At 48.8% G+C, this 10,664-nt stretch overlaps 1 protein-coding gene across 1 annotated transcript; it reads left to right on the top strand.

Moving 5' to 3' along the window:
* The first annotated feature begins 5,415 nt into the window (after positions 1-5,415).
* LOC125515330 (phosphate transporter PHO1-2-like) lies at positions 5,416-10,564 on the top strand. Its single transcript, XM_048680784.1, has 15 exons — positions 5,416-5,854; positions 5,939-5,992; positions 6,080-6,359; positions 6,578-6,947; positions 7,096-7,144; positions 7,976-8,050; positions 8,147-8,276; positions 8,367-8,487; positions 8,627-8,870; positions 8,975-9,079; positions 9,171-9,215; positions 9,302-9,454; positions 9,543-9,821; positions 9,909-10,045; positions 10,133-10,564. Exons 1-15 carry the CDS (start codon positions 5,585-5,587, stop codon positions 10,218-10,220), a joined length of 2,400 nt encoding a protein of 799 aa, XP_048536741.1. The 5' UTR covers positions 5,416-5,584; the 3' UTR covers positions 10,221-10,564.
* Positions 10,565-10,664: the final 100 nt, after the last annotated feature.

The raw sequence follows: 10,664 nt of genomic DNA, 5'->3' as shown, positions 1-10,664 counted from the left end.
GAATGCTAAAAATTTGACGTCACATTTTTAAGCATCGCAAATCAAATACTCAAGAAGGCAAATTATATTGTCGCGAGGATGGCAATTTTTTTAGCAAGCATGGCAAAGATTTTTTTTTCCTTTTCATTTTGGGTGTTTGATTTGTCTGATGTTTGATGTGTAACCAAACCCTTTATTATTTGAACCATCGCAAGAACTTGGGGGCAGTAGTCATGAGCATTGGCCCTAGATGCCAAAACCTGAAGCAATGCCATTTCCGGTGTGTGTACGTGGCCTGGGTAGGCGTACCATTTTCGGCCGGAGAGGTCAATGCCGCCGCCCGGCAACAGAGAGACCCAAAGCGCAGGCAACAACTCGCCGTTTTTCATTGCGATACGAGATGTGTACTCAATAAAATACAGTACATGTACGTACGCGACATGAACACGTGACGTCACGAATCATGTGACACGCACACGCGACACTAGTCTGTTGTGGCTACGGTTGCGGCCAGATCATCACTAGTGCAGCTATAGCTGGAGTAGTTTATACAGTAAAAACAAGGAATGTTTCAAACGACATATGTTTACTAGCTGTTAAAGCAAAGATTCTGAATGTATTTTCCACAAGAAAGAGCCTGCGGTTTCGTTGAAAAAAAAAAAGCTTCTGAATGTTCGGCATAACACATTTTACAAAAGAAAATTACGCTCAGCCTTGTTTGACAAATTACTAACGGTGGTTAAAAAAATGATTCTAAATGTTTTTTTTTCCACGGGGAAGAACCTGAAGCGTTCGTCGAGAGCAAGCTTCCGAACGTTTGACAAACGATCATAACAAAAAAAAATGTATAGATGTCGTCTGACAAAATCCGTTGCTAACATTGTCATAACAAGAGATTCAAAGAAGCATTATAAAATGTGTATCTTTAGGACTGATCCGAACGCCGTGGTAATTTTGGAACCGGGGGGAATATATGCAAGATCTCGTGGCCAGCCCAGCGCGCGGCAGGCAGCAACCAGCTGCATGCGCCGGTGACAACGACGCACACCCGTACCCGCGACGAGAACAAACTGCCATAGTAGTGAACCAGCGCGCGTGGCACGCAGGCACGACGCCGTTTGCGTCGCGTGGCGTACGTGCGCATGCTTTTCCGTGACCGTGCCGTCGCGGACCGGGCTAGACCGGACAAGCTTTCCGTTGCGAGCCCACCGGCCGGGTGCACGCCACGACCGCTCATTGTGTGCGTGGTAGAGAGGATTTGACGCTTTTTTTTCACCCTCGCCGGCGTCATGTCGCACCGAACGAGCGGACGAACTCGCCGTGGGTGACCGGCCGTCGGTCGCCCGATCGAGTCAAGCAGATTCGAAGCTCTGTACTTTTTATTCACCGTGCAGATTCTTTGTTTTTTTTTTCTTTGACGGTGCAGATTCGGAGCTTCATTCGCAAAAAAAGAGAACCCCATGGGACATGTGGTTAGCAAAATCAAAATTCATACAAAATTCATATAATGAGAAGAAAAGATTCGGAGCTTGGAAAGAGACTGTTCATGGAAAATCGATGGCATGCATGCATGCGCACACGTGCTTTTTTTTAATATAGTACAGACGCAAGCGCTCATATATACTCATTCTTATGAACGCACACACGCACACCCCACCCCTATAAGCATAACCGAGAGACTAAGCCGGCATGTCATCCTAAGATTTTACGAAGTCATTGTATGCATCTCGTAGTCGATGAGAACGTCTCCTCCTACTAAACGCGCATCGCCGGAAATCTTGAACTAAATTCAGAATACCAGAACTTAAACCCTGATGAGCTGGAGATACCACTATCCTCCTAATCATTCAATCACAGTTTGGTTCGCACATGCACATGCGTGCTGAGCAGCGGGTTGGCCGTCTCGTTGTGAGTCTGCGTGTGCATATGTCACAGAGAGACCGGGACGGGGCATGTACATCACATGATCTGGTTTTGAGGTTGCTTAGCTTAGGGCACGAACAATGTGCTGATTCCTGTGTCTTTTCGACACGTACGGTGCGGTCTGGTTGCATACGTCACAGAGGAACGTACGCAGGAATGCACGTGGTACTCAAGTTTCGAGCATAGGTTGACATATGAACATGCGCCGAGTCTGCACTGTGCCCGCATGCAGGCAGTGGCAGCGCATGCATGCATGAGGATTTTACTTTTAGAACAACCAGGGGTCAAAACGAAAAGAGTATCGAATAGTCCGAAATGTTGCGTCGTAGTACTATTTGGCGTAGTAAGTTTGTGTTACGTACGCACACACGAACAGTTTGTTGTGCCGGTGAACAGCGGGTCGTCTCCTGTTTTTTGACACGCTACGGTCTAGGACGTTTGGAGGTTACTTAATTAGGGAATGAACGACCGACGTCGTCGTACGTGCCGAGTCTCGAAACGTGGCACACACTACTGGTCACTGCATGCCCGCTGTCGTTGTGGCGGAGCTCGACCGTGCACCTGGATTTTGGAACGAGTCCAAGGAGTCCGAAAGATCGAGTGAAATATTTCAACGATCTAGGTGCATAGGGCCTACCCTGCCGCTGAAAACGCTCCTCCTTCCCAGCCACTGCACTCTACACGCGCACGCAGGGTCAACAAAATAAAACAAAAAATGTTGGCTCGTGCAATGCACATTCTTCTTTGCATCCACTGTGGGCCCGCCGGCCAGAATATTTTTTAAAATTTTTATAGAGGTTTTTTTACCGGTGTGCCGTCCCTACCGAACTCCCCTTCGCATCCCGCGATATATCGATCGATGTGGCTCAAATCCGAGCGTGCCGAGTCTCAAGGCATGGCACATATACACTGCGCGGTGTAGCGAGCTTGACCATGCAGCATTTTAGAAGGGGTCAAAAGAGCCTACATTTTTCAAAGATCTACTAGGTGGACACGACCGACTCTGGCCCTAATAAAGCTCTGTCACCGCACATGTGCAGAGCTTAGAAAGCAAGGGCCGCAAGAAGAGAACTTTTTTTTTTGCCAAAAGAGAACATTTTTTTGTGTAGCTTGACCATGCAGGAGTTTAGAAGGAGTCAAAAGCACTACTCAAAGGAGTCAAAAGTAGTACTCGAAAGAGCCTGCAAAACACCCTGGCCCCAACAAATCTTTAACATTTTGCACAAAAAAAAGTCCTTAAAAACTACTCAAGGCCAGATGAGTTAAATTCATGTCCAGATTTCAAATTTCGTGAAAATCACAATTCATCATTGGAGTGTCGCCAAAAAAAAAAAACAAGTGTAAACAAGAAAACTGTGCCAGACTCCTCACTTTCGTTATTTTAGCCTACACCGCAAATCAAATGTTTTCCCACAAAGCAGCGCGGCAGTCAGGTCGGTGACGTTCATGTCAGTGCCAATAGCAAATTTAAACAAATTTACAGATAGTTATTCTCGGTCAATGTCGATGGCTGTCCGATGAAGATTTCCCTCAACTTTTTTGCACAGAGCACACATGCCATTCCTTGGATCAGACAAATGTGCCGTTAACATTAACTTTAAGATAACTCTTTCTCTATGGCTTAGGACGGTTTTTTTTATTTAATTTTATTTATTCATGGTCGTTTTGCATCTTGTTGTCTTTCTGTTATATATGGACTAGTACCATTTTCCTTTGTAATTATCGAATAAGACAAGCTCTTTTGCCGCCTTAAGAAAAAAGAACTGGCCAATGCCTTGACTTGAGCCGTGTCCATCACATGTAGTTTCTCCTCTCTCTCTTTTGAGACCGTGTAGTTTTTCCTTACCTTCAGGTGCTTCAAGTGGCTAGACAGGGTCTACATTTTTACCATATATAGGTATAGTAATATATACACCAGTTTTGACCGATACGCCCTTGTCAGCACGTGTGCCACGTGGGCGTGCACCCGGTGCAGGGCGAAAAGCTAGGCACGTCCCACTTGTGCATGCATGCAGAGCCAGGTGCGGAGGCTGTCGCCGGCGCGTCACGGCCGCGTCGGATTCCCGCCGCGCGCAGCCGCTCGCCACCACCCGCTGCCGCGCCGGCACCACCACCATGCATATGCAGCTAGCGTGCGTGCGTGCGTGCGTGCGTGAGTGCGTGCTTGCTTGGTCGCTCGCTCGCACACGTACGTACAACTAATGGGATCTCCCTCCAACTTGCGATTAGCCGATCCCCCTTTCTCTGCCGCCCAATCCACCCACGAAATGTGTAAAGCACACCACACTCATCGACACATCCACACATCCACACATAACGTGCGCCATTGCACCAAATTAGGCCTCTCTGATTAGTTAAAAGCGTGTTCAGTTACGCACCGCATTAAGTAATTGCGTTCATCTAGAAGTAGAAGAAACCAGGTTACCCTCATAATTTGGGTGCTCCGGCCATTGAACCCCTAGGCCCTAGCTAGCTAGTAATGACGAGGTCAAGCCGGTTCCGGTAGAGGAGCGAATGCAACAACGTGTTGGTACTCGTTCCGATGGCGGTAGTGATCCTTCGGTAATGCAGCTATGCAGGGTCCTTGTATTTTTGCTATGTTTAGGATGCTTTAAGCTCTATAATAGACCTTGGTCTTATTCGCAAAAAAAATAATTAATCCAGGTTTTCAAGAACGAATTTGCTAGCTACGTACCAATTGATGAACCGCGATGATAATCTTGACAATAACGATGCATGTTACATGGAAGTGACACGACTCTGTATCATTGCGATGCACACAACCATATCGACACGACACGGGGCTGGCGCCGATCATATACACCGTATGGGTGTAATAAACGTGTGATCTAGCTTGCTAGCTGTAATCAGTTTGTTCCCATTTTCAGGCAGGCCGGATAAGTGGCAGGGTACGTGAGCGGGTAGCTCAAGCAAGCGTGTTGCTTAGCTCCCCTGTCTTTTCGCCCAAAAGATGGGGGCAGGGCACCAAGCTAAGCTAAGCTCGAGAAGAAAATTAACAGAAGGAACAAACTAAAGCGGGCAACGTAGGTGCGTGCCCCCTTTAATTCTCCCATCTTCTTCCTCTTCTTCCACCCCTGGCCACCCTTTCCTTCCTCCCTTTGCTTTTCTTCCTGAGTGACGCATGCAAATTGCAACCAGTTACAGATCGAGCAGCGGCAACACATACTCAAAACATATATGATATATCTTGCACTGCATTGTGTCTGTCCACTACGGATTCCGTCGACTTTCTCGGCGCTGCTTTACGATTAGTTCCGCCTTTTAATTCGTCCGGCCTAATGCTTTTTCAGCATCTTCCTTCCTTTTCCGCGGCACTAGCGGTGGATCGCAGCCCTCATCGCGAGCACTAGTGCCTCCCAATTTGGTGCTTAATTGTGTGCACTGTCCACACATTCGTTAGTGGGAAGAGAGACGGAGAAAGAGTATCCATCCCTCCATCGTAGCTTCTCCGATCGTGTGTGTCCCTCGGTCTATATAAGCACGGTCGCTTCTGCCATCACTCCTGCCTGTCCCTGTCCCCCTCCGGCCTCCCTCCTCCTCTTGTCCTCCGCATGTAAGCTCGATCGGCTCGGACAAGAAGCAACCCGCTTCAACCCCCGACCATCGATCGGCCTCATCATAGTGGAGTGCTGGAGTACGTGGTATATAGGAGGCGGAGGACATGGTGAAGTTCTCGCGGGAGTACGATGCCAGCATCATCCCGGAGTGGAAGCCCGCCTTCGTCGACTACAGGGGCCTCAAGAAGCTCATCAAGAGGATCAAGGTCGAACGGCGCGACGCCGACGACAGCAGCAGCGCAGGAGACTCCTCGCCGGATACTGCCGCCCTCGCCGCCGGCGTCGAGAGCGCCGGCTATGGCGCTGGCTTCTCCGTGCTCGACCCCGTCCGCGCCCTCGCCGCCCGGTTCGCGCCCAGGGTGCAGGCCTCCATGGTGCGTGCTTGCGCGCGTCAGGCGATACGAGTTGATCTGGCTACGTGCGTGCAGGGTACTGATGATGTGCATTTTGGCATGCAGGATGACGAGGAGAGCGGGGATTCCGGCGAGCTCGTGCGATCCACGGACAAGCATGTAAGCTGATGCATGCATGCATGCATTTCGTGGATGCATCTGCAACTGAATCATTCATGTACTAACTGACGTGTTTGACGTGTGCAGGAGCGGGAGTTTCTGGAGAAGGCGGACGAGGAGCTGGAGAAGGTGAGCACCTTCTACGCGGCGCAGGAGGCGGAGCTGCTCGGCCGCGGCGAGGCGCTCATCGACCAGCTCCGCATCCTCGCCGACGTCAAGCGCATCCTGGCCGACCACCCGGCCACCCGCCGCGCCCGGGGCTCTGGCCGCGGCCGCTCCGTACCGGCGGTGGCGCCGCCCTCGCCGGCGCTCAGCAACTCCGGCCGCTACCTCCTCTCGGGCCTCGCCACGCCGCAGTCCATGTCAGGTAGGTGTCCATAGTCCAGACCGGTGCGCGCACACGCACGTCCGTTGGTGTCGACGTACGACACCCAACCAACCTGCGTCACGTCCCAGCACATGAACTCCACTACCGGCCTCTCGATCATCTTTACGCGTGTGCATGGCAATATGGCACGTGAGCACCATCTCCATCGATCGATCGGAGGAGGAGTCTCTGACACTGACACGCATGGCACGGTGCAGATGGGAGCGTGGAGCTGCAGCAGGCGCAGATGACGGAGGGCGCGGCGGTGGCGGACGAGGTGATGGCGGCGCTGGAGCGCAACGGCGTCAGCTTCGTGGGATTCCCCGGCAAAAAGGACGCCAAGAAGGAGGGCAGCGGCAGGGGCGGGAGGCTGCAGCTGCCGTCGACGGTGCGCATCGACATACCGGCGAGCAACCCGGGGCGGGCGGCGCTCAAGGTGTGGGAGGAGCTGGTGAACGTGCTGCGCAAGGACGGCGCCGACCCCGCCGCCGCCTTCGTCCACCGCAAGAAGGTGCAGCACGCCGAGAAGAACATCCGCGACGCCTTCATGGCGCTCTACCGCGGCCTCGAGCTGCTCAAGAAGTTCAGGTGCACACTCCGGCCGCCATCGCCATGCGCCATGCACGACTCATTCAGTTGATTAAAATTGCCTTTGCTTTCGCCGTGAGAATTGTGACATCTCTGACGGATTTGTTGTGCTTTTTCTGTTGCATGGATGATGGATGGATGGGTGCAGTTCTCTGAATGTAAAGGCCTTCACCAAGATTCTCAAGAAATTCGTCAAGGTACGTGCGTCATAATTAACATACTCTGCCCACTAGCAGCATATATAAATGCACACGTACTTTGCAAAATGGATGGACGGGAACAGTGTAGAGTGTTTTAAACAACATGATTAAGGAGGTTCTAGTACTTGATTAACACTTCTTTTAGGGGAGAATATACTCTTCATCAGCTATAATCAAGACATGGCTAGTGAGTGACCACTTTGTAGTATCTTTTAGGGTCGTCCTAGTGACTTACTGAATTGACATACTACTGCGATTTGCACTAGCCTAGCTCTGAAAAAAACAATGCTAGCAATAGAACTGGCATGCATAGCTGAACTGATGCTAGCAATAGTGATTTACAGAATATGCATACTTTGGAAAATGGATGGCCAGGAACAGTCCAGAGTCCTAAACAATAGACAGAATAAAGAGAAGAGAGTATATTCTCCACTAGTAGCACCAGCTCTTTATCCAGAAAAAAGAGAGGAGAGTATTCTCAATACTTCTTTTATGGGAGTATATACTTGCTATCATATAGTAGCATCAGCTCTTTATCCAGAAAAAGAATACTGTCAACTACTCCCTCCGTCTCAAAATATAAGAACGTTTCTAACACCAGCATAGTGTCAAAAACGTTGGACAGAGGAAGTATTATCAAATAGCACGGCTCAGCTAGTGATCTGTGTGGTTGTAATGAATGGGCAGCCGCAGATGTAGACTAGAGTGATGTGCAACGATGGTACTACAGTAGTAGCAACAGAGACTAGCCCAGCTCTGAAAAATAAAACTTGTAACAAAACTGATCTGTAGTTTGCAGTCGGCAACTGACACAAAATGCTCTCTCAGGTGTCGGAGCAGCAGCAAGCAACGGACCTTTTCTCGCAGAAGGTGAAGAGGTCATCGTTCAGCACGTCCGACAAGGTATCATCATCTTACAAGATTCTTAGAAGAGTTTCAGACCTATAAGACACGAACAGAATGAATTGATGTGTTTACATGCCATGAAATTTCGAGCAGGTGCTTCAGCTGTCGGACGAGGTGGAGGCACTCTTCCTGAAGCACTTCGCGGGCAACGACAGGATGGTGGCGATGAAGTACCTCAACCCGCAGCAGCCCAAGAACACCCACATGATCACCTTCCTCGTAGGTAGGCACCTAGATTCAGATACCGCAATTCTACCATGTACCTACGGTGAAGAAATTCAGAATTCTAACTCTGCGGTTCTAAAATTTTCAGGGTTGTTCACGGGCACATTTGTGAGTTTGTTCATCATATACGCCATCCTGGCACATGTTTCCGGCATTTTCGCCTCAACTGGAAACACGGCCTACATGGAGGTAGTCTACCATGTCTTCAGGTAACCTCTCAGGCCAAGGTTCTGATCATAGATAAGAGCTCTGTTCTTGGCATGATTTCATTTTAGTCGATATCTTAGATTGTTAGGGATGCAGTTTTACCTTGGCCTGACAGTAGATTGTGCCTTTGCTCTTGTGCAGCATGTTCGCACTCATCAGCCTGCACTGCTTCCTCTACGGGTGCAACCTCTTCATGTGGAAGAGCACCCGGATAAACCAGAATTTCATCTTCGACTTCGCCCCCAACACCGCCCTCACGCACCGGGACGCCTTCCTCATGTCCGCCTCCATCATGTGCACCGTCGTCGCCGCCTTGGTCATCAACCTCTTCCTCAGGAATGCCGGCGCATCCTATGCCAACGCCGTGCCCGGGGGGCTCATAGTGGTAAGAAACACAAACTACATATGTTGAACCAGAAGATGACTTTCGAACTTGGGCTATGTTGCAACTGAAGTCAATTCTCAAAATTCTGAATTTACCTGTTTCAGCTGTCAGCCGGACTTTTACTCTGCCCGTTCAATGTGTTCTACCGCTCGACACGTTACTGCTTCATGCGCATCATGCGCAACATCATGTTCTCACCATTCTACAAGGTAAGGGGAGACATCTAAATATTGTTTCCAATCCGCCAAACAGCTATGAACATATAGTTGATGATAAGCCTATCTTGCCTTTGTGATCCAGGTTCTGATGGCCGATTTCTTCATGGCTGACCAATTAACTAGTCAGGTAATAATTAATAATTGCACGATTATACTACAACCGAGGAGCCTCAAAATGCAAGTTCTTACAAGCTAAACTTGTACATGTTCCAGATCCCGTTGTTAAGGCACATGGAGTTTGCAGCGTGCTACTTCATGGCAGGAAGCTTTAGGGCTAACCCATATGAGACTTGTACTACCAGCCAGCAGTACAAACACCTGGCCTATGTCATCTCTTTTCTCCCTTACTATTGGAGAGCTATGCAGGTATGAATCGACATACCAACAACAGTAAGATCTCAAGTTGTCAAAATCAGTTTCAAACTGAACTTTGTGGCCATTTTTTTCCTTGAAGTGTTTAAGAAGGTACATAGAAGAACATGACATTAATCAGCTGGCCAATGCTGGGAAGTACGTGTCGGCGATGGTGGCGGCTGCCGTCAGATTCAAGTACAATGTCACACCGACACCATTCTGGATGTGGATGGTCCTCATCTCGTCCTCAGGCGCCACCGTTTACCAGCTCTACTGGGACTTTGTCAAGGATTGGGGCTTTTTCACTCCCAAATCTAAGAACCTATGGCTCAGGGATGATCTCATCCTGAAGAACAAGTTCACCTACTACATTTCCATGGTATTTTACTTTGTCCAACTGATTTATAGTACAGCATCAATGCAGAAAATGACCAGATTTATTATCACTAATTCTTTCACTATGCAGATGCTAAATCTAGTGCTTCGGCTAGCATGGGCTCAAAGTGTGATGAAGATCCGTATTAATAAGAACGAGACTCGCCTGCTGGATTTCTCCCTTGCTTCCTTGGAGATAATCCGACGAGGACACTGGAATTTCTACAGGTATTTGAAACTAGTGTACAGCTAGAATCAATATCTTCGGTTTAATGTTTTGGTTATAACTCGGGTATATGGTTGACTGGATTGCAGGCTGGAGAACGAACACTTGAACAATGTTGGCAAGTTCAGAGCAGTGAAGACTGTCCCATTACCATTTCGTGAACTCGAAACGGATTGATGATAAGACGAGAGAAGAGTGTAACAGCGTTCTCCCAATACCAAGGGAATTTAGGTTCAGAGTTCCAGGAATGGTTGAGCTGACCCTAGTAATGCTTGCTGCTAGATTTGGTGTCGAGGTGGTAATAAAGCCTTCAGAGAGCATATCCACAAGATCACAATGTTGCTGATCTTAAGATGGAATAAGCTCAGATGGTGCATTGTATCAAGTTCGCCAGGGCACTGCTAGCTGAGGCATTCTGGTCAAGAAAGAGGGGGTAGGATCCTCATTGCCCATTGAAGATTGATGTGCATAGATCAGCAAAGATTTTAGCTTTGCTGATGATTAAGCTGTATGTTTGTGTGTGTGTGTGTGTCTAGGGATTGATGCCAAGATAATATTGCACGTGTTAATATGAACAACGCAACAACTGATTTTGAACAATGGTTTGGTACACACATGTAA

This window comes from Triticum urartu, chromosome 6 (genome assembly GCF_003073215.2).
Source record: "Triticum urartu cultivar G1812 chromosome 6, Tu2.1, whole genome shotgun sequence".
Classification (NCBI taxonomy): Eukaryota; Viridiplantae; Streptophyta; class Magnoliopsida; order Poales; family Poaceae; genus Triticum; species Triticum urartu.
Note: the sequence above shows the minus strand (reverse complement) of the source record. Positions and strands in the feature narration are given on the sequence as shown.

Coding starts and splice junctions, on each gene's coding strand:
- LOC125515330 (XM_048680784.1), top strand. CDS start 5,585: ATGGTGAAGTTCTCGCGGGAGTACGATGCCAGCATCATCCCGGAGTGG. Junction 9,080..9,170: donor TGTTCTCACCATTCTACAAG/GTAAGGGGAGAC, acceptor TTTGTGATCCAG/GTTCTGATGGCCGATTTCTT. Junction 10,046..10,132: donor GGACACTGGAATTTCTACAG/GTATTTGAAACT, acceptor ACTGGATTGCAG/GCTGGAGAACGAACACTTGA.